The sequence below is a fragment of the Artibeus jamaicensis genome, unplaced genomic scaffold (genome assembly GCF_021234435.1).
Source record: "Artibeus jamaicensis isolate MK-2021 breed Jamaican fruit bat unplaced genomic scaffold, CSHL_Jam_final contig_233, whole genome shotgun sequence".
Taxonomy (NCBI): Eukaryota; Metazoa; Chordata; class Mammalia; order Chiroptera; family Phyllostomidae; genus Artibeus; species Artibeus jamaicensis.
This window is the reverse complement of record NW_026521486.1, coordinates 51608611-51632131: the sequence shown is the minus strand read 5'-3', so window position 1 is coordinate 51632131 and position 23521 is coordinate 51608611. Positions and strand designations below refer to the sequence as shown.

At 48.7% G+C, this 23521-nt stretch overlaps 1 protein-coding gene across 3 annotated transcripts; it reads right to left on the bottom strand.

The window, feature by feature from the left end:
* On the bottom strand, positions 1-21833 carry ESPL1 (extra spindle pole bodies like 1, separase). Of its 3 annotated transcripts, none has more exons than XM_037137545.2 (31): positions 21787-21833; positions 21292-21387; positions 20084-21142; positions 19710-19814; positions 19425-19545; positions 18240-18376; positions 16947-17140; positions 16403-16642; positions 16079-16223; positions 15831-15969; positions 15488-15627; positions 13992-14126; positions 10103-10222; positions 9454-9625; positions 8935-9063; positions 8649-8805; positions 8038-8147; positions 5529-6514; positions 4745-5081; positions 4398-4559; positions 3799-4012; positions 3508-3698; positions 2846-2973; positions 2604-2726; positions 1976-2131; positions 1690-1860; positions 1462-1566; positions 1171-1286; positions 955-1038; positions 628-792; positions 1-350 (listed from the first exon to the last, which is right to left on the bottom strand). In XM_037137545.2, the coding sequence occupies exons 2-31, from the start codon at positions 21370-21372 to the stop codon at positions 149-151; spliced, it is 6324 nt and encodes a 2107-aa protein (XP_036993440.2). In that variant the 5' UTR covers positions 21373-21387; positions 21787-21833; the 3' UTR covers positions 1-148. The 3 variants fall into 3 exon arrangements, with proteins under 3 accessions (XP_036993440.2, XP_053518216.1, XP_036993439.2); XM_053662241.1 differs by having other exon boundaries at positions 21707-21813; XM_037137544.2 differs by having other exon boundaries at positions 21719-21813.
* Between the last annotated feature and the right edge of the window lie 1688 nt (positions 21834-23521).

Sequence of the window (23521 nt, the reverse complement as noted above, 5' to 3'; positions counted from 1 at the left end):
TCTTTATTATATTAAGTTACAAGGAAATGTTTTACATAAAATTTGGGGGGAAATCACTTAAAAATATTTATCCTGAGGGTTGAATCTAAGCATGGGAGGTAGCACAGTCGCATGGCTTCTGCTGGTGATAGAGGACAGCTCTAAGGAGTCACCGCAGGGTGACAGGCAAGCCGTAGGCGACAGGTGCAGCCCCAATAAGATACTTGAGCCGGGGAGCCTGGCGGGCCAGACTGACATAGTAGAGAATGGGGGCTCCTGGGCCTGCTCCAAGCCAGCCCTGCAGCAGTGCCTCCGTGTAGCGGTCAATGTCACGGTCGGTCACATCCCAGAGGTTACCCAGAAATAGAGGACTGGGAAATAAAGAAGGAAGAAATACAAAGGTCTCTAAAACAGCGTATATAGCAAAACACAACTGATGGTGGTGGTGGGTGAGTAGAGACGATAGAGCCAATGAGGAAGTCCCTTGGCCCATAGCTCTAGGAGGGGGGAAGAGGGCAACCAGGACAATGGACCTAGGAAACTAGGATGGGAGGAAGGTGGGGCACAAAAGAGGAAGGATTTAGACGTCACACCTAGGAAAGAACCTGGGGTAGGGACCTAGGATGGGCCTTGCCCCTTGAGACTCACCAGCCAGCCATGATATACTTCAGCACGATGCCAGCCCCTTCCAGGTTTCCATGCACAGCCAGGGCTGCACTGCTGCAGCCAAACAGCAGTGCCACTGCCCGGCAGCTGAGCCGCAAAACAGACTGCCCATCCAGGAAGCGGGCACCGGCCCCATGCCCTGCATAGCTAAAGCAGAAGGTAAGATGAGTATGACCTAGCTGTAGTAAGCCTCTGCTGTGTCCACAGGTGTCTTGGGTCAGCCAGGGGCTTTAAAGCCCCAAAGCAAATCAAAACAGTACCTTCCTCTGGGGCTGCTCCTCTCCCCACCTCCCTGCCTTAAGCACTCACATATATAAGTCATGCTCCGTCAGGGCCTTCTGCACCTGTTCCAGGCTCGGCACCTTCCCAACCACTCCTTTCCAGCCAGATTCACTGCAGAAGTTAAGAGAAGGGGTCATGCAGCAAATTGGGCACAGGGAATACTAGGGAAAAGGTAGGCTGCAACATCAACTATATGTTGTTGCTACCCTTCCCCATCCCGTTTTTCACTCTTATTCTCCTGACCTGCTAAAAGTGGCTCGAAACTGCTCCTCTGTGCTTGACAGGTTATTGTGAGGGTTCAGAACATAGAAGGTACTGCGCGGATCCACCCCTTGGCTCAGCACTGGTGAGGCCCCAAACTGAGGAGGAGACATTAGTGATCGGGATCCTGGTCTGGCTGGAGGATCCAAGTTTTTTGGCCTGGTCTGGCCAAAAAACTCCAAGCCCCATTCCAGGACTGATCCGTTTCTAAGACCCTCTCCTACCTCCCCAATCACCGCCAATCATCTGTAGTCCACACTCGCTGAACCTTACCTCTTTGCTGATAGCATAGCTGAGCAGGAAGCGGAAGGAGGGCAGCCGAGTGACAGACAGTGCCCGGAGGCTGGGCATGCTCTCCCACGGCAGCTTCTGCAGGTCCTGGGTAAAAAGCACTCAGAGGTTATGGTCCCTAGGCAGGCATACACAGGAGTCAGATGGGGTGGGGGTGAGTTGGTGCCCACCGCCCTCTAGATACGGCCTCTCCAGCTCTTAGCTCCTTACCTTGTCCAGCACTAAGACAAGGTGCCTACTGGTCGGTATGGTTTGCCCATGTAGACGTCCTATTGCCTTACTCAGGAGTTCTTGAGCTCGCTCTGGCTGGGCAGGGCACAGTCCATAGGCCAGGGCCTGAATGTCCTGGGGGGTGAGAGTACTGGCACCACTGAGCATGACCTGTAGGGGAACACCTGTCAGTGAGTACCATAGTGGAGTTCCAACTCCACTCTCGGTGCCAGGTGGGAAGGAGTTAAATCTAGCTTCTTCCCCTTCCCTGATTTTCTCAACTCACTTTCAGCAGAGTAGGGTCAGGGTATTTCCAGCCACATTCCTGCAGCAACTCTTGCAGGTGGGAGGCCTCCTGGGCAGGGCAGGGGTCCTCACTGAATGGCAGCAATAGCCCCCTCCAGCAGCCCAGCACCTCTCTCTCTAGAGAAGTAATGAGAACCTGATGTGGAAAAATAGGACCTTCAGTCAGAGATGAAGCTAAGTTTCTTTTCCCATGGGCACCAACATTTTGGAGATGAGGAAATGAGTTTTCCAATGTGTGGATTTATCTTACGTATCTTTTTGCCAGTCACAAAAGGCAAGAAGCTAGAGACATTTTTCATTTGCTGAGACTTGGGGGGAGTATAAATGAGATCATCTGTTATATATCTATGAACAGGTAGGCCACAAAAGCTAAAGCTGGGAAGCTGATACTTGGGCTTAAGTCCTTTTTCTTGGATGTACCTTTACATATTCCATTGTGGGCTGTTGTTTAAAGTCCTGCCCAAGTGACATAAATTTTTTTATTTATGCCTACAATTCCAGAAAGGATTTGAAGCAGCTTAGCACTGACCTGGCACCTCTGAGTGAGAAGACACTGGCACCCCCAGGTGATTTCTAGGCCTGACCCCACCCCACCCTGAGGCACACACCTCCATCCTATGGTCCAGTTCTAGCCGCCCTGTCCACCATTCTCGCTTGTCAGTACAGCTGCTGTTTTCTTTCTGTTCCTTCTGGATGGCATCAAACTCTTTCAGGGCCGAGCTAAGAGGAAGCTTTGGGAGGTGGGGCTGTGAGATTTCTGCTTGTTCACGTGATCACCAGTCACAGAATGTGAGCAGTTCGACCAGAAGTTACCCCAGCCCAACTGTGCTCCCTTGCCCAGGAAACATACCTTGTTCTGGGTAGTGGGGATCTGTATAGTGACCGGGGGTTTGTCTTTTTCCAGCCGGGTCAGCAGGAGGGTGTTGCCCACTGTTCCAGGCTGGAGTGTAGCCAGGGCCAACACACACACAGTCACCCCTGACACACAGAACACACCCAGAGTCATTTCTGCTGTTACAAGGAATCCCCTTCAACGTCTTCTACACTCAGTCCCTATCTATCACTCAAGACAGCTCTAAGAAGTCTGCCCTGGTCACTAGAGTTCCAGGTGCTCTCACTTGCCCTAACAGCTCCCCGGAACAGGCTCCCAGGATACTTCTTTGTGTCCCTCACAGAAAAGAACAAAGGGCCCTGCACAGAAGGACATGCTCAAACAGTCTGTTAACATGTTTCATGTCAGCATAGGGAGCCTGTGGACATCTGAACTTACGCCGAATAAAGACATTTAATTGGCTTGTAATTCAAAGTTGAAGTTTAAAAAAAACTTCCAGATGTAGGGTATGTCTGTTTGGTGAGAGTAAGAAAATGACTAGTCAATGAAAAGGTATGACAGGTCCTTCCATAAGGATCATAAATCTGTGAGCTAACTAATGCCTTCAACACTGTCACCCAACTCTTTAGAAAGAAGATGAATAAAACGACAGGAGAGCCAGCTGAAGCCTGCCACCATACCACTGGGCATCAGAGCCAGGCACTGCTGGAAGCTCTCCTTCTCAGGCTGGGGGAAATGGCCAGATCCCAATGTCCTGAAGGAGAAGAGGTGCTGGATGCGGGCCAGGGGGGCATCTCCAGGCTTCTCCTGGAGGCTCAGCCCCTGTAGCTGGTCTGTTACTTCAAGTGATTTTTGGTGCTTCTGGGCCTTGCTGCAAGCAACACAAGGAAAGGTGAGTTCTCCCTCCTTTGAAGTCTGGACCCTCCTTCCAGCCTGCCCCAGCAAAAGCCTTAGGGATGGCAGACACTCACCTGAGCTGCCTGTGGAGGTGGGTGAGCAGCTGGTGACGACAGGTGATGGAGACAGACTCGGTGACAAGGAAGGCAGTGGCATAGGGATCCTGGTGGCCCAGGCACAAGGCCAGGAAGCGGCAGAGGTGAGCGTAGAGCCCACTAGGAGGGCAGTGACTGACCCCACGGAAAGCAATGCTCAGTGAGTCACAGATGGAATCCAGGATAGAGACACCTAGAGGAAGGTCAAGACTCTTGCTACACACAAATCAACTTCCCAGCTGATAGGAACTTGATGAGAAGAAATCCCTATCTCATCTCCCACTTATAAAGGAGTAGCTGCCATTTACAAAGGGCAACATGCCAAGTAGGATGCTACTTAAGTCACATGTATCAGCTTGCCCGTCCTCCTCAAACCCACTTTACAGTTAAGTCAAAAGAAGCTCAGAGAGGCTGAATGACTTGCACACAGGTAATAGAAAGAGGGCTGGAATTCAAACCCAGGTTCAAAAGCTACCAGATCCAGGTGGGAATCCAAAGCCAGAGCCAACGACAGACTGAAAAAGCATCGGCATCAAAAGACCTAGAGGCTCGGCCCTCCCCAAGTGACCAGACCTCACCAATGGCTACAGGAGCCGAGGGGCGTTGGAGCCGAGGACCTAGATCCTTGTCGCTCTTCCTGTCTGGGTACAGGATGGACAGCTCCTCTTTGCTGGAATCCCGTCTCAACACCTCACATTCTCCTATGGCTGCGTCAGACCCTGGAGTTGGTGTTTTCCCATCTGGGGAGAGAGCAGGACTTTTCTGTGGAGCCCCCACTCCTGCCATCCCCTTTGTTTTCCCTCCTAGAATCCAGTCCAGAGTCAACAAAAGAACTGTCTTGGGCACCAGTTATTTCTTGCCCTTTGGTCTCAGGACAGCCTCCTCCAAACATATGCACCTCCACCTCCCACCCGTGCTGTCGTACCAGAGGTTGAGTCTTCGCCATCAGAGCCCCTGAGGATCTCAAAGCTCATTTCCATCTGGTTGTCAGTCAGCTCCTCCTCAGGAATGGTCCTCATAATCTCAGGGCCCAGTTCCTCACAATATCCTGACGCCACCTTCTTGGCCCTCCGGCTCCTGCCAGTGGGGCCAGAGTGCTCAGGGCCACCACCTGAGGCAGCCACCACACCAGTCTTCAAGCTCCGGCCCTTCCTAGCCTGGCCTGAGCTTTGGCCCCGAGAAGCAGTGCCCCGCCTCTTGGGCCCCTCTGCAAGCTGTGCCTCAACTGGGTCTTCCAAGTCACTGTCATCACTGAAGTTAACCTGAAATGGACATGAGAGGGAGTAAGGCCAAAGGGCCTTTGAGTGACAAGACATTTTCTGACAGCAGGTGGCACTGTTGAGGAACCAACATAGATGCCATGGGGAAGACTGAAAAATGAACTTCCCACGTAAGACTGCCACACTCAGTCAGGGGCAGTAACTCCTGGGTGTGGAAGGAGGATGAAGAGAGGGGTCTAAAAGATGAGGAGGAAGGATGAAAGGGGAAAGGAACCCTAGAGTTAAGGAAAGTGCCTTCTGTCTAAATCAAAGGTAGACTTGGAAGTAGTTCTTCCTGTGGAAGATGTAGGGATCCTGCAGATAACAGGAGAGCTGAAGGTCCCACCTGGCCGTGGGAAACCATTCCATAAAGACACCTGCTCTGCAGAACTCTTCTCCAGGACCATCCCCACCCAGCACCAACACCAGCTAGCCACAGTCCCACCTCACCTTCAGGCGTGTCTGGACCCTTTGTTGTACCTTGGGGGCCTTGGGGACCTCAGGTTTGCTCTTTGTAGGAAAAACTTCTTCAAACACAGTGAAAGGGACACGAGGGCCAGCCTGCCGAAGCCGGCCAGGGGGCTTAGGTGTACAGGGTGGCCCTCCACCTTCCAGACCTTTCAGAGAGGGATTACGGAGGGGCAGGGTAGTAGAGACCCCCTGCTGGCGCCCTCGTCTGGAATGTTTTTGGCTTCTAAGCTTAGAAGGCTCTGAGCCTAGGGGAGTCTTTATAGATGGTGGCTGCCAGCCCCAGGAGCTTGCAAAAAGTTGAGTAGTGCAGCAGCCGAGGCCAGCCAGCTTCCCAAGGGCCTGAATCAAGAGCAGGCTGGCTCGCCAGGGCTCCAGATGTGGTATCCTCGCTGTCACAAACTTCAGCCCTGACTCCAGGACTTTCTCCAGGCTGTTCGATGGCTGGTTCAGCCCTTCCTGTGCCAGCTGCGTGTATGTCTGAGCCAAGATCTCATCAAAGAGGCTCGGGACAGGGTAGGGGGCTACTTTTCCATTCAGAGAAGCTTGTAGAGCTTGGGCTAGGCGCTCAGTGGCTGCAGGGCAACCCTTCAGCACAACCTGAAGGAGATTCAGCCCCTGGGCCTGATGGCCCACGGCCAGTCTCACCCCAGCGGTGACTAGTACCCAGCGAAGACAGACTGCTGAGAGGACAGGGTTGACACAGAGTGAGCAGTCACAGGTGGGCGAATGGGTCAGGAAGCCAGGGCTGGGCTGGGGCTTTGTTTTCAGGACTGGGGAAGAGTTAGTAGAAGATGCTATGGGGCCAGGTTCCTTGGCCACAGTGGCCACCAGCTCCAGAACAGGGCCTCTTAGGAAGAGCTCCTCCTCTGAGGGCTCTAGAGGACAGGGCGCCCGGGCCTGCTGCTTCCCCTTCTGCAAGTGGATTTTCTTCACGGAATCTGGGTGCTCAGCTAGTCCACAAAACTCTGAGGAGAGAGCAGAACAAGAATTACAAAACTAGCCCTGGCTGGTGTGGCTCAGTGGATTGAGTGCGGGCTGTGAACCAGGGGGTTGCTGGTTTGATTCCCAGTTAGGGCACATGCCTGGGTTGCAGGCTGGGTCCCCACTGGGGGCCACATGAGAGGCAACCACACATTGATGTTTCTCTCCCTCTCTTTCTCCTTCCCTTCTTCTCTAAAAATAAATAAAATCTCTTTAAAAAAAAAAGAATTACAAAACTAGGAGAAATGCCAAGTGATTATTGAGCTACCCCAGGGCCCAGCTCCCTAATATACGAGTTAATTACTTACTAATTACTTACATATATTATTGTACTAACATACTAAATATTAGTGCAGCCTACTTTTTTAAAAAAGATTTTATTTATTTATCTTTAGATGGGAAGGGAAGGAGAGAGGGAGAGAAATATGAATGTGTGGTTGCTTCTCACGTGTCCCCTGCTGGGAACTAGCCTGCAACCCAGGCATGTGCCCTGACTGAGAATCAAACTGCGATTCTTTGGTTCACAGGCCCGTGCTCAATCCACTGAGCTACACCAGCCAGTGTAGTTCAGCCTACTTTTTGGACAAAATCCCTAAGACTGTCTTTTCTTCCAATAATGGACCGACACAGCCCACAAAACCCCATTATTTGCAGCTTAGAAGACTGTGTGAATCTGGAAAACAGGCCAGAACCAGAAGGCCCAACTTTTTCTTTTCTTTTTTTAAAATCCTCGCCCAAAGACACACTTATTGATTTGGGAGAAAGAGTGAGATATCAGTGTGAGAGAGAAACATCGATTGGCCACCTTCCCTACACACCGCGACTGGAGGCCGAACCCACAGCCTAGGCATGTGCTCTGACTGAGAATCCAACTCCTGACCTTTCAGTGCACAGGACAGTGCTCCAACCAACCAACTGGCGAGGGCAGGAGGCCCAATTCTTAATCCTGGCTTCTGTCCCAATTAGCCCCATGATTCTGGCCCAAAACATTGAATTTCTCAATTTTCTCATTTTACAAATGAAAAAAAAAATCTGTTCCCACTTGACTTACTAGGGTATTGTGTAGGTCAAATGAAATACTAGAGGCAGAAGTGGTTGATAAGAAAAAAAGCACCATAAATACAATATTTTATTATTAGCTTAAGCCTTCTGAGGACATTCCATTTGTGCTGTCCAATACAACAGCCGCTAGCCACGTGTGGCCACTGAACAATGTGAAGTGTGGTAAATGAGTAAGGAACTGAATTTTAAATTTTATTGAAGTTTACTTAAATAGCCAAAGTGTATTAGCACTGAAAACTAGAACCAGACAGGGTTAGTCCCAGAGAGGCTATCTGGAGGAGGGACACCAGTGGTCTGACTCAAGTAAAGAGAGCTTTGCCCCGGGACCAGAAGTCTCTGATTTAGAAGGCGGCCAAACCCTGCCATATAAACATGTGTTACATAGTGTGTGTGTGTGTGTGTCACTCTTACCATTGCCCATGGACACGGGGGCATGGCTGCTCACCTGTGCAGGACTCGAGCAAGAACAGAACCTGCCGCAGGTCCGACTGACAGAGGTCGATGTCATTGCGTGCCAGTTCCAGCTCCCCCTTCAGCACCAGGAACAGGGCACACCTTGTTGAGAGAGGAGATAACAACCACTTATTGGAACCCTTGCTTTCCTGGAGAGCCTCCATACCCCTTTCCCAGGCACAGCCACGTCACTCTTTTCCAGCCTCAGGCTCCCTGGGGAGAGGCCCCTATACTGCTCTCAAATCAACTCATCCTTGTGTGTGAGGACAGGATTTCCCAAACTGCACTCCTTAAAAAAAAAAAAAAAGGATCCTATGGGCAAAAAGATTTAGGGAAACACTGTATACGAGATCTCCCACTTGCAGATTTATAATGTGTATTAGCATACTGGAAGACATGCGAAGTCCTATAGGAAATAAAGAAATCAAGCACTGATTCACTCAGCATTTTCCACTTATTAAGCTGTGAAATGTATTCTTCCACCAACCCCCCCAAAGGCTGACATTATCTAACGTTATATCTGTAGAATACTTTAGGAACCCAGGGTCTTGGGCACAGGCACTCAGGTCCCTGAACTGGCATCCTCTTAGTCTCTATACTTACTGGCGTGGTATCTGTAACTTCGTTGTGAGTTTTAGAGCCTCCAAGCAAAACGCCTTGGCTTCACTGACACTACCCAGGTGGCCCAGACGGGAGACCAACTTCTCAGAGCACCTCAGCACCTCTGTAAGCACCTGCCATTTTTGTACCAGATTTTCACCTGCAGCAAAGGACACAGGCAAGACCCTGACCACTTAGTCACAGCCTAGATCCTCTGGAGACAAAACTGCCAGGCCCACCATCTAGCTTGTTCATTCCCGCATGGCCTTGCTCTCCTCCTCAGACTCACCATAGTCCAGAAATGGTGTCTCCATGGTTGCTTTTTGAGCTGAGAGCACATCGCTGCCCATGAGCAAGAGGACGATGCTTCGGAGAAGCTTATGGGAGTCAATGAGTGCTACCTCAGGTGTCTGCCAGCCTGTGCAGGTAAGGGAAGAGGGAACAAGAAGGGAGATGATGTGGCCTAAACTTCTACCACCTTTAACTATTAAGATAGCAAATGCAAAGTATGATGCTACTCTTCTGTTTGCGTACCTAAGGCAGACAGAGCTAATCAATCACAGAACAACCTGAGACCACATAGGGTCTCAGAAACCTTGTCAATATAGTATTTCAGGCAGTCACTAGGCAATTGATTAGAGTCAGGAGGAGAACTGAAACTCATTTGCTATCCCAGGCCTACTCTATGAAGCTTCCAAGTAGGCTCATCCACAAAGCTAGACAGCAGAGGGAACAAGGTCTGAGACGAGATGACAGTGCACAAACCACACACATCAACCAAGAAGGGCCATTCATTCTATTCCTTCACCTTGGGCACAGAGCTGCTCCCACAGGGAAGCTGAGAGGCTGTCCGAGGAGAGGCTAAGGTAAACTGCCACCAGATGCAGGGTCTGGACACGCAGCAAGTACCAGGCCTTGGATGACCTCTGGAGGGCAGGGTCCTGAAGCACGGACAGCAACAGAGAGGCGCCCTCTGTCACCTGGAAGAGGGAGTGGGGCCAGAGCAGAGCAGTCAGGTCAGATGGGCAATTCAGACCTTGAGACGTGCCTGGAGATGCCTTGGCCCAATCCCCTGTTTTTAAGAATGATAAAAGCTATAAAGAAAACTGGAACAAGAGAGGGTACAAGACTTGGAAGTCACACAGCTATTGTGTGAGAAAACTCAGGCCTTTAGGATCCCACTGGATTTCAGTCTAGGGCTCCAGTGTAATCCCAGTTTCTATTCAGGGAGACTTTCCCCCTTGTCCCTGAGGAAACTGGAAAAAATGAAATGGAAAGTATCTCTGTTAGAGGAACACTAGTGACCAGTTCACTGGAGGAGAAAGCTAGGAAACAGCACTGCTTCCAGAGTCAGGAATATTCTTCTTAGCTCCAGAGAAATCTCAGAAGCTAGACAAATATCTAGTAAAGCCTAAAATCTTTCCAATACCCTTTGGGTATAACAAAGTGGAAAATACCTTGTGGTATGCATAGTAAAGCTGACTTCTCAGTAGGTTACAGGTCAAGGAAAGGAGCAGGTACGTGTCAGTGTCACGATCCAGAAGCTTCAGACTTGATTCTGCCTCTTCCAGGTATAACTAAGGGAGCAATGAGGGGATGAGCATGCTGGTGAGGACAGGCAGCCAGAGCTTTCAAATTAAAGTGGATTAAAGCATTTGCAAGAAAAACGTCAGACATGTCCATTTAAATATTATTTCAAATATTATAATCTACATAGGAGTTATTCACTCACTAAAATGTTCATTGAGCACCTTTAGGTTAATCATTCTGCAAGAAGACAAAGCAAATAAGGCATAAACAGAACCTTCCAACTAACAGCTTGCAATGCAGTAGGTGCATAGGCAATACGATGTAATCATGAAACAATGCTGTTAGTGCTGAGAGGGCTCAAGGGAAAGTGGCTGATTCTGCCCTGGAAGAAGAGGACATGTAAAATGCTTTATGGAGGAGGAAAGAATTGAGCTAGACCTTGAAAAGAAAGTACAGGTTTACTCAATGAAAAAAAGGGGAGAAGAGAGGGTAAATTTAGAGTGGAGAATCTAATACAACCAAAGACAGAGAGGCATATAGGATGAATATAAAGTAATGGGACAGATCAGCATAAGGTTCATGGGAGGGAGTGGGAAGAAGTGTGAACCAGAATACAGAAAGTGTCAACACAAAGTGAAGGGTCGGGACTTCCGATTAAGATGGCAGTGTCGGAAGACATGGCTCACTTCCTCTCACAACCACGTCAAAATTACAACTAAAACATAGAACAACTACCACTCAGAACCATCAGAAACCTAGTTGAATGGAAGTCTGACAATTACAGAATTAAAGAAACCACATCCATCCAGACTGGTAGGAGGGGCACAGACAAGGAACGGGCTGGTTCCTTGTCTTTGTGAAATTTGGAAGGGAAATCTTGGGAGCAAGACGTTCCAGACCCCCAGCCAAGGGTTCCAGTACCAGGAAGATAAGTCCCCACAACTTCTGGCTGCAAAAACCAGAGGAAATTGAGTCAGTGAAAGAAACTGCTGGAGCCCCAAGCAGTTCCTCTTAAAGAACCCACACACAGACTCACCTACTCAGACTCACTCCCTGAGTTCCAGCACCAGCATAGCAGCTTGAACGGCACCAGTGGCACACAGGGAGAAACACCGAGTGAGCAGAGGCCATTGTCCCTTTTCTAAACCCTCCCCTCACAGAGCCAGCAAGCTGGTGCCATATCTGAAACTCCAACCTGGCTAATACTGTTTGACCCACCTTGGATATCCCCAGAGACTACACCCTACCCAATTTATGGGCCCACCCAAGCTGCTTGCTTTTCTGAACTAATGGCTGGTCTTGGCTCAACCTTCACAACTTTCTAAATCCTCTCAAACAAGCAACAGCTGGTCTCAGGGAGCCGCAGGCCGGGCACTAGCAGCAGGCAGTCTAGAGTCACAGCTTGGCTTTGCCTGGGAATCTCCAAGTCCAGGACAAGTAGCAGCCATCTCAGATTGCTGTATAGCTCAGGCAGGGTGCCCTGGGCAAAACATGAGTGGGGGCTGACCTTGGTCTGCACAACCCAGCAAACCCCAGGGCTAGTGCACCCAGTGAACAGCTACAGACCACAGAACAGCACCACCACCCTGTCCCTGCACAGCTGATCCTCCAGAGGGCAGAGCTTGGTGGTCAGTGGTCACTACCAGTTCTTGTAGCTGACTGGCCTGGGTAAATCCCTCCCATTTACCTGCCAATAGCAACCAAGACTCAACTACAAAGGAGGGTGTACTCAGCCCACACCAGGGGTGTACCTTGAAGACCCAGCCAGGGTGAGTTTGGAGGCTGTGCCACTGGATCCTACAGAACACCACATTAGGCCACACTACCAAGACACAGAGCCAAAGCAGCTCTACCTCATACATAAAATAAACACAGGGAGGCTGACAAAACAAGGAGACAAAGAAACATTGTCCAAATGAAAGAAGAGATCAAAATTCCAGAAAAAGAACTAAATGGGAAGCCCTGGCTGGTGTAGCTCAGTGGATTGAGCACGGGCCTGCGAACCAAAAGATCATGATTCAATTCCCCATCAGGGCACATGGCTGGGTTGCAGGCCAGTTCCCAGCAGGGGCCAGTTCCCAGCAGGGGACACACGAAAAGCAGCCATACATTGATATTTCTCTCCTTCTCTCCTCCCCTTCCCTTCTAAAGATAAATAAAAAATAAAAAAAAGAACTAAATGGAGATAAGCAATCTATCATATGCAGAGTTCAAAACACTGGTTATAAGAATGCTCAAGGAATTTAGTGAGGACCTCAACAGCATAAAAAAGATCCAGTTAGAAATGAAAGATACATTAATTGAAATAAAGAACAATTTACAGGGAAACAACAGTAGAGTGGATGAAGGTGAGAATCAAATCAATGATTTGGAACATAAGGAAGCAAAAAACAACCAATCAGAACAAGAAGAAAAATGAATCTGAAAAAATGAGAGTAGTATAAGCAACCTCCAGAACAGCTTAAAGAGGTCAAACATTTGCATCATAGGGGTACTAGAAGGAGAAGAGAAAGAGCAAGAAATTGGAAATCTATTTAAAAAAATACTGAAAGAAAAATTCCCTCATTTGGTGAAGAAGATAGACATGCATGTCCAGGAAGTACAGAGATGCTTCCTGTGGACGGACGCAAAGAGGCCACTCCAGGACACAGCACAGTTAAAATGCCAAGGGTTAAAGACGGAGAGAGAGTATTAAAAGCAGCAAAAGAAAAGAAGTTATAGTTTCCTACAGGGGAGTTCCCCTAAGACTGTCAGTGGCTTTCTCAAAAGAAATTGCAGATTAGAAGGGATGGTAAGAAATATTCAAAGTCATGAAAAGCAGGGACATACAGCCAAGATTACTCTACACAGCAAAGCCAAGATAAAGAGCTTCCCAGACAAGAAAAAAACTAAAGGAGTTCATCATCACCAAACTGTTATTATATGAAATGTTAAAGAGATTTATTTAAGAAAAAGAAGATCAAAACTATTAACAATAAAATGACAAAAATACATATCAACAGTTGAATCTAAAAAACAAATTCAGTAAACAAGAAGAACAGAAACAGGGTCATGGATACAGAGCATTTTGATGGTTGCCAGATGGAACCTAGTAGTGGGGGATGGGTGAAGAGGTGAGGGAATTAAGAAATACAAAAAAAAAAAAAAATACAAATAGGTAGTCACAGAATACCCACTGGAATGTAAAGTACAGTATAGGAAATGGAGTAGCCAAAGAACTTACAGGCATGACCCATGGACATGAACAATGGTGGGGGAATTGCCTGAGGGAGTGGGGGGTGCTGACTGGAGGGGGACAAAAGGGGGAAAATCAGGACAACTGTAATAGCATAATCAATAAAATATAAGTTAAAAAACAAAGTGAAGGGTTTGGACAATATTCTTCAATTAATGGAGAAGTCAATGAAATCCTTTAAACAGGAAAGAGATTAAATCAGATCTGTGCCTGAAAAGATGCCACAGGTAGTAGTCAAAAGTGGAAAAGGGAAGTTGGAGGCAAGGAAACCAACTAGAAGACATTGTAATAGTCCTAAGTGAGCACAGAAGGATAAACCAGGGCAATGGAAATAAATGGGGAATACAAGACTAGCATCACATTCCTGATGCGGAATCTGTAAAACTCAATGAACTGGTATTGCAGTGAGAAGAAAGACCTCTGCCTCCCAACCAGCATACACTTTACAAGCCTCTAGCCAAATGCAGCAGCAGAAGGCACAGAAGCTGCCCCTTCGGTATCCTATCTCTTCAGGGAAAAGATGGGTTACTGCAGCCATGTCTCCCCTGTAGCCCCCCAGGCTAGGCAGGCTGGGCACTCACCTGGGCATAGTTGGGACAGCTGAGTGTCAGGAGGAGCTGGGTGATGTGGCAGGAGGAGCCAGCTGCCTTCGCGTGATCCTCCAGTCTCTGGGCCACGATCCGTAAAAGCAGGAGGACCTCAAGAGCCTGCAGGGGCTGGTTGGCCAGGAGCAATAAGGTTCCCCAGCTTCTGCTCAAGCCTCCATTTCAACCCTTTGCTCCCCAGCCCTCTGAGCCTTGGCCTGATCTCAGAGCCTGACTGGAATGTGACTACCCAGGGAGTAACCATCAGGGAACCTGAGAGGAAAACAGTGAGGGAGTCTGCAAACCATCCTTTGCCTTCTGTTTGAAAGCCCGGATGCCAGTCATCATCGATAGCTGGGACTTACTGAGTGCTTACTATGTGCCAGGTACTGTGCCAGGAGGTTTACATGCATCAATTCATTTTATCTTCATAGCAACCCTAATCCCAATTTAACAGATGAGGAAACTGAGAATCACACAGGTTAAGTTGCTTGTCAAAATTCACATAATAGGCCCTGGCTAGTGTAGCTCAGTGGATTGAGTGTGGGCCTGCGAACCAAAGGATCGTGGTTCAATTCCCAGTCAGGGCACATGCCTGGGTTGCAGGCTAGTTCCTGGCACAGGACACATGAGAAGCAACCATACATTGATATTTCTCTGCCTCTCTCCTTTCCTTCCCATCTAAAGATAAATAAATAAATCTTAAAAAAAATTCACATAATAGGTATGTGGTAGAAGCAGACTCAAATCTAGGGCTTAGGCAGCGAGAGTCCCAGGCTCCTTGTGCTAGAAATACAGCCCAATGACCCAGAGTAACAAAGGTCCTTTAAGTACAATGTTCTTTTTCAGAGGTTCCTAATGTGGAGCCCAGGGAAGAGCTTCAGGAAGTCTGTGAAACCTTCTGACGTATAAAAATGTAGAATTGTGTCTACAGGCATTTATGTATTTTTTTGAGTTACATAGGTATAAAACTATCTAGTAATTAATATAATAATTATGGCTTACGTTTGAGTGTTCTCTTTATGTGCAACATCTTCCATGCATTATCTCATCAAATGCTAACAATGTTATGAGGTAGTTATTATTATCACCTTCATTTTAGTTAATTTTTAAAATTTTAATTTATTGATTTTAGAGGGAGGGGGCAGGAGAGAGATTTGTTGTTCCACTTAATTATGCATTCATTGGTTGATTCTTGTATGTGCCCTGACCAGGAATTGAACTGGCAACCTTGGTGTATCAGGACATACTCTAACCAATTGATCTACCTGTCCAGAGCTATTATCTTCATTTTAAAGATAAGGAAACTTGGCCTTAGAAAGTTTAAGTAATTTGCCTAAGGCCATGCACTAAAAAATGATGAAACTTGGATTTAAACTTAGAGAGGCTGGTGATAGAGCCCACACTGGGTTACTTGGCTTCTCAGCAGGTAAACAGGCCAAAAAAGGCGAAGGTGCTGGGTTTCTGGTCTGTGTCAATGCCTGCCCCATTACCTTTGCCACCAGCTGATAGAGGGCCGCAAGGATCTGCAGTGAGGTTGCTGTCTGTTGGAGACACCGCACAGTGGGGGCCTGACCCTTTGTAAGCACCTCTTTCCACAGGGCCAGGGCTTGGTCCAGGCATTTGGACTGAGCTGTAAGTCAGATGAAAGAGACCAGCCATTCTCTCAGCATGAGCCATCTGGGCAGAATGCCACCTTCCCCATAACACCCTCTGCCCGTTGTGCCCACCACCTCCCAGCCTACAAAGCCAGCCTCTCCCATACCTGGGGTACCCATCTGGCTCTTAGGAAGCCATAGTGAGACTATCCCACCACACTATGTCCATGGCCCTCACCAGCATCTGCTGCCAGGTTGAAGGCAATGTTACTGTATAGGAAACGATCTTCCTGCAGTTTATCTTCATAGTTCAGGTCATTGACTTCAAATTCTTCCAGGTTACTAGGATTCTGGGCTCTCCGATCCCGCTCGATACCCTGGATAGGAGATCAGAGTAAAAAACAGGGCCAGTGCCAGCTTACTTAAGGCATGGGGGGAACGATTCCTATACCCAGTGCTGCTCAACCCCACAGCAGCCACACGTACTTCCTGTAGTTTGGCCTCCAGGGTACAGATGTAGAGCCAGAGCAGGGCCTGTGCTTTATCATCCAGGAGCTGATCTTCAGCCTGGGCCTCAGGCCTCACAGACTCCAGAAGCTGCAGGGCTTCCCGGATAGCATCCAGGGCAGAGCTACAGGGAGAGGATGAACTTAATCGGAGCCTTCTGCAGGAAAGCTGGCTTCACCCTTTGAATGGGCTCCCAAGGCCACAGATGGAAGGGGCTGCTCAGGGATGTGGGGAGGGAAAACAGGCTCCACAAAGGGTCAGAGGCAAGAAGGCAAGAGTGGGCAGCCCACCTTTTCTCCTTACCAGTCGGTCTGCTGGGCAAAGTCATGGTAGCAGAGCACCTGAGCCAGTTCCACCAGGTGGATAGCTCGAGCCCAGGCTCCAGCTGGTGTCTCCTCAGGACTCAGCTCCAGAAGGTCACAGATAACATTGAACCGTTCTTGCCCCGTGTTGGCCCGCACTGACTTGTAGGCCTGCAGCTCCTCCCTGAGCAGGAGGGACAGGATCTCCGGGTCCCAGGTGCTCAGGCTGTCTCGAAGAGTCCTGAAATAGAGTGGGCTCAGCACCTGGCGAGCCCTTGAAACACAGAGCCCCTGTCCCATGCTAAGAAGTCTCTGCTTTGGCTTGCTGAGAGCTCCATAAGATTCCAGTCATGAAAACAAGAACACTGCCTGACACCACAGTTTCCCCAGTACAGAGCACAGCAGCTGGCGCACAGCAGGTACTCAGTGAACAATGATGGAAGAATCGGTGCCTTTTTCGGACATGAGGATGAACATGACTGTGAGTACAAAAAGCAAGCCATAGCCATGGGGCAAACATGGCTGTCCCACTCCCTCCAACTCACCTCAGCTGTAGCTCCTTGTCTCCAGCTCTGGCCGCATCCATCTTAACCCTGACCCAGAAGGTGACTGGCTCAGCCATGTGTTTGGGGCCAAAGGGCTTCAGGGCTGTCAGCCACAAAGTTACCATCTTGCATCCATCAGCCTGTTTACCCAGTTTCTTCAAACTCTCTACATGCAGCCGGAAGCACCTATGCAACTGACCAGAGAAAGGGCACAGACCAAACTGGAGAGGGGACCCAATGAGTCTGGACAGTGGGAGAGGACATGCATCCACAATATATATTGTGGTATAATACATATACCACAATACATGGTGGGGGTGGATGGGGGCAGTTATCCAACCCACACCCCTGCCCCAAGGCAGGAGACACCTAAGAACTAAATACTGTAGGTGCTCTCACCAGAATCTTCAATTCAATCCACCTACACATTCATTGTTTGCACCCCTGAAAACCTACTTCTCCTCCTGTGATATCTCAACGAATCACCTGAGTCAGAAATGCAAGACTATCCTCCACTCTTCCTTCTTCTTCCCCCACAGCCATTAGCACCTTAACCCTCAACTTCTTTCACCATCAGAGGTGAAAGAAGGTGGGCTGCCCACTCTCGCCTTCTTGCCATCAGTTCTTTCTACCCCTTGGGAAGCTGCTTCAGTTCAGATACCCACCCTTTCCTGCCTAGTCTACTAGGGCAGCCTGGGTGCCCAATGTTGCCCTTGCATGCCGTTTTTCATCACAGTGATGCCAGAAAAGTCCAAGATGCCAATCTGCTGTCATGCCTCCACTTAAATTCATTAGCTCATCACTTCCCTCATGCTGAAACCCAAGGCCTTCTTCTATGACCCACCTTGCTTGCCAATCCAGCCAACCCCTTGTTTCATGGGTAATCTTGCTTTAAGACAGTGTGGTTTGCTCTCTAGTTGTCCAAAGGACCACTTAGGAGGACACTTTAAATGTCCAGCTGCCTGGGTTCCAGCACCAGAGATTCTGATGCAACTGGATATTAGCTTAGGGCAGGCATTAGAATTTTTTGTTTTAAAGTTCACTCAGGTGATTCTAATGTGCAACAAGGTTGAGAACCACTGGCTTGGGATGAAGCTAAGTATAAAAAGTGAGTCAGTTTTTAAAAATGAAGTAAATGACAGTATAGGTGAGGTCTGGGAAATACTGCCCCAAGTACTGGTGCCAACATGTAGCTGCTAACTCTCTACTCCAAGGCAGGGTCTTGGGCAGGACCTTTTATGCTACTCAAGCCCCTTTCTTCCCCCAACACAACCTCCCTTCCTGTCCTCGTACCTTCTCAGGAGGCACCTCACGACAGGTGCCTGGCTTCGCCAAGCCAAGGTGCTGACAGAAGGGCTGGGAGATGGCACAGGCCTCAGCATAGAGCTTGTGACTATAGAAACTGTAGGCCAAGTTACTGGTGTAAGAGGCTGCAGGAGACAGAAAGGACAGTTGGCCACAGGAATGGTTCCCACTGCCCTCTCCTCCTGGAGGGGCAGTAGAGAGAAGCCTAACCTATGGTCAGCTTAGCAGCTTCCAGATCAGACAGGAACCCCTATTGCTAGGGAATGAGGAAGAGGCAGCACTCCTCTTCCTGCTCCAAGTCCACCCATGCCTCCCCTCAGCACTTGTTTCAGAAAAGCAGAGCCCTCATTCCCAAACGGGGCTCATCTCTTCTCACACGCCAATCTCTGTCTTCATTTTGCTCCAAAGATGAGCATTTTAGGGAAACACTCTGGCCTGCCCCTTACTTCTCTCTTCTTCTCTCATTCTACTGAAGCCATATCCCTTCTTTGCTATTCCTTGAACACACCAGACCCTCTCCAACGTTTAAAACCTTAGTACTGGCTATTTCCTCGGCCAGGGATGTCCTTTCCCAGGTGTCTACATGGCCAACTCCCTCACATGCCTTGACCATCCTGTTTTAAATGGTAACTTGCCCCACTCACCCACCTTGAACGCCTAATTCCCTTATGCTGCCCCTGCTCCACTTTTCCTTTCCCCCATATTTCTAACATGTTGACAACTCAATTATTCTCCTGTTTATTATCTTTCTCCCCCAACCAGAAGGATGTGGGAGAGAAGCTTTTCACTGTATGCCCTTTTATGCAATTTGAATTTTGAATCACACTTCACCTGGTTTAAAAAAAATTAAGTTGTAAGTATTCTTTAAAATTTAAATATGTAGAAAGATCGTAAAGTTGCATATCAGGCACAAACATTTTCATGAAACAAATACCAAATCGGATTTCAAAATCAATGAGAAAAAAATTAGTGCCTGCTATTTTAAGTTAGTCTCCTCACTTCTCTTCTGCTGTTAAATATAAAGTAACCGATAATTATTAACACCTTTTTCACTCCCTCCTTAAACCATAAGGAGTCCCCACAGTGGTCAGAACCATCCAGCAAGTGCTATTTGCCTGCCCCATGAATAATGACCCTCCCAAGAACCCTGTATCTGGGCCCCTGGGCACTGACCAGTCATCCCCAGGTAGTCAGTCAACTCCAGGCCTGACAGGCCCTGTAAGGCATCCAGCATCCAGAAAACAGTAGATCTGCAACTTTCCACTAGCTGGGCCAGATCAGCCAAATCGGTTGCCTGAAGGGCAAGAAGGGCTTGAGGGTGAGAGGAGACATAACAGGTACAAGGTATCACCCACCCCATCCCAAACTCAAACCCAAACCCACCCAAAAGCTCTACTGAGGGCAGCCAAGCAACCCGACCCTAGGATGTGTCCAGGATTTTTCATTCCCAGATGGTACCTGACAGCCTTGGGCAAAGTCATAAACCACCACAGTATAGAGGTGAAGTCCCTGAAATTGCATCTGAACCAAGGACTGCTGCTGCTTGGAAGAGTCCCCACAGACCTGAGGAAGAGGAAGGTTGGTTTCAGGGATAGATAAAGTGTGAGCTCCAAGCTAAAGACTGGCACACAGTCCTGGAGAGCAGAAACAGCCCAGGAAGTAGGAAGGACAGCAGGAGAGACCACTGCCCTCTCAGGATAGACTAGGCTGCATGGTCCAGAGAGCAGCTTGCCAAGGGGGAAGCCAGAGTTTCCAGATCTTACCAAAGATCCCAGCCTGATAGTGAGTCCACAGAACCATATTCCCACCCTATCTCTAGGTCCTCAACTCACACCATCCTGCAGCTGCTGAATGAGGGAGCAGTACCGGCCAAGAAAAGCAAAGAAGCCCAGAATAGCATCAGGTCTGAAGTGCCTCTTGGTGCCCCGCTCCAGGCTTGAGAGGAAGAACTGGCAGCTGTCATACAATGCCCGCAGTGGGGGTGATGGTGCCTCCATACTGCTGTTCAGGATAGCTGATGCCTTGATCAGAAGCTTGGCCACTGCCTGGGATCCTCCCTCCTTGACCTGTAGCAGTTTTACCCCCAGCTGGCACAGCTGGAGGCTGGGAGCCAGGCTGGTGTTCCTTAGGTAATCTTGGGCCTTCTCTACCACCCTGACAGCTTTGGTGTGGAGGTGGCTCCAGCAGAGGCGACGGCAGTGTTCCAGGGTGAGCTCCAAGAGACAGAGGGCCCTCTGGGGAGAAAGAGAACCAGGAGAGTTCCTTTCCTCACCCACTAAGACTTTAATCACATGCCTGGAGAGCAGATCATCTAGGAAATCAGCATCTGCTTCACTCAAACCATGCCCACTGGCATCAAATTGCTGATGGGCAGCTACCACCCGACAGGCTATTGGAGAAGCAAAGTGAGGGACTTCACAAGGGGTACTCTCATCCTCTAACAGTACTAGAAAGCTCAAGGCCTTCATCCGAGCTGAGTAGGCAGCTCGCCGCTCAGACAGGGCTTCTGCCCCTTTCCAAAGCAGAGAAAAGCTGCCCAGAGCCACAGCCTCGTAGTCCTGGGGAGCAGCTTGGCGAGAACACTGCACCAAGCAGGCATGGAGGAGCTGAGCTAGTCGAAGTGTGGCCTCTGGGACTCCCTGTGCAGCAACATTCCGCAGAAAGATGAAGAGAATCCGTTCCAGGTAGAGGGGTGGACACTGGGGGTTAGACACCAAGTAGCCATTGCAAGCCAGTTCTGCCAGGTCCAGCAGGCTGTCCAGGTGCCTATGACAAGGCAGCTTGGCAGTCAGCTGCTGGTTGCAAGCCCTTAGGATAGCATCACAAGTTTGTCTCCTCTCCGCATCAATTCTGCAGTTGGAAGAACCGGCTGGAAGTTTGGACAGGAACTCCTAGGAGGAGAGGAAGATGTGAATGTACAAAGAGAAAGGGATAGTGAAAGGAACTAGAAGTGGAGTTGCTACTAATCGGTCAAAAAACAAAAAACAAAACAGCTCAGCTTGGAAAGCCAGGTGTATCCAGAGCCAGACAGCACCCCTACCTTCAAGTCAGGCAGCAATTCTTCAGCCTCCTTCCGGCTGCTTAGCAGAGTCCCAAAGTTGACTCCTTTGAAGCTCCTCATGGCACCGGGGTGGGGCTAGAGGGAAGGAGATAGATTAGAGAGTGCAGAGAAGATTTGTAATGGAGGACAGGAGAAGGGGTCAAAGAATCCCGTCAGAAATCTTAACGGAAAAAAGCCCAGGCCAGGAGGCCAGGCTCCCATTATAAACTGACATTACGCTTTCCTTCTTACCGACCGACCCCTGGCCTCACTACCCACCCCATCACCCCAAGCCCCACACAGGAGGCCTCCACGGTCCTCTCCGACACCTACCAGGCGTGTCGAGATCTCCCGACCATCCCTACCAGAGCTGCTCCCGCCTTTCCCTCAAGTCAGTTTTGGGAACCCCATTCACCTCGGTGCGTACACAGGCTCTTGAGTTCCTCCAGGCCTTACTGCTCCAGAGGTCCCCACCTTTCCAGGTCTAAGACTTACCCGCCAGACTGAGTACTCCACTAGGATCCAAATTGTAACCTTCGTCTCCGCGCCAGCCCCTCCTTTCAAATATTGCCAGCGACCAATCAGCGAAAATTGCGTAACTCCGGCGGGCCGCGCGGAGCACTGGGAGTTGCAGTTCATCCGCCACGCTGATTTGTCACGTGATACTACTCAGCACGGGACGGGGGGCGGGGTCTTGCTGCTCTGGGTGTTGAGGCCTGTTGGGGGTGCAGGTTTCCCCACTTTTTCCAGTTAGGGCAGAGTGCCTGGGATACTCGTCGCTTAGTAACTATCGGGAAGTCCAGGCCTTCGTCCCTTTTTCACCTTTATCTTCAGAGTTGAGACGGAATTTAATTTTCAAGAAAAGAGAAATAGGCTTTACAACAAAAAGAGCTTACTTGAAAATTTGTGTGGTTTGGGTTACTAGGGAAAAAGGGCACAGCTTTTCATGAAATTCTTTTAAAAGAGTTTCTGGGGCCACTGACATGAGTATCTTGGCGACTTCCATACAGCTTTCTGTCTTTTTATGCCTTCCTGCCTCGCTCTTTGCAGCAATTGGATTATATAAGGAAGACAGAGGATCTAGCGCCCCTTGATGAAGGAATGGAGGGTAACTGGGTGGAATGGGGTTGTGAATGGTGGGAAGAACTAGGAAAACTCATTCATGGGGATGTCTCATAGTTTTGGGTTTTTTTATAAAGATTTTATTTACTTTTAGAGAGAGACAAAGGAAGTGAGAAAGAGGGAAATATCAATGTGTGGTTGCCTCTCTTTTGCGCCCCCTACTGGGGGGCCTGGCCTGCAACCCAGGCATGTGCCCAGACTGGGAATTGAACTGGTGACCCTTTTATTCTCAGGCCAGCACTCACTCCACTGAGCTACACCAGCTAGGGAGATAGCTCATAGTTTTTAATGACATATTTGGTAAGCACTAACTACTTCTCCAAACATATAGATTAAGTTGACGTGGCTTCTTTTTCCTTCCTCCACCAAAGAATTCAATTCAAAACTCTAACCTTGGCAGTTAGCTTTTTCCTGATGAATTCTATTAAATAATTCATCTTCCTCTATCATCGTCTTTCTTCATCACCATCAACTTCTTTTAGGAGCTGAGAATCTATTTAAACAAACAAACACCTATGACTTCTCCAAAGAGGCTCAGCATTGGAATGGTAATATTAATGCAGGTGCTAACTGTGTGTTACAGACACTACACATATATCTCTTGTACAGTAAAGGGACCCAGCACAGAGTTCATAAATGATCAATGAATATATCAGTTCTCTCAGTACTCAGTTCTCCTTGCTTGCTCTTTAGCAATCAGTGCTAATTTACATGTCATACAGCCAGTGTTCTAGGATTTTTATCCTTTGTATTATATTTGACTGTAAACGCCTCAAGGGCACAGAACTTATCCCTTTTTATTTCTCTTCTATTTACAAGAAGTAGAAAACTTTGTAAGTATCAGGGCTTTAAACTTGAGCCTGGATAAAGCAGATGCTTTCTAGTCCCAGCTCAGTTTGTTAATAATCTATGAAATGGGGATACTAACAACAAGCCTACTTCCCAGGAGTTCTGCCAGTCTCGAATAGAATAGCCTTGAAATGTTTTCCAAAGGCCCTAACAGCGCTTTGCAGCCCTTACAAAAGGATATGTTATATGTACTGACATATAAAGATGTCGGAGATACATAAATGATTGTTATAGTTCTCCTGTGGATTTTAAGTGTTTT

Excerpts from the sequence above, each read along its gene's own strand:
- ESPL1 (XM_037137545.2), bottom strand. The coding sequence starts at position 21,372 with ATGAGGAGCTTCAAAGGAGTCAACTTTGGGACTCTGCTAAGCAGCCGG. Across the intron at positions 19,815-20,083 it reads TTCAGCAGCTGCAGGATGGT|GTCTGTGGGGACTCTTCCAA; the intron begins GTGAGTTGAGGA and ends CCTCTTCCTCAG. Across the intron at positions 1,287-1,461 it reads GCTATGCTATCAGCAAAGAG|TTTGGGGCCTCACCAGTGCT; the intron begins GTAAGGTTCAGC and ends TCTCCTCCTCAG.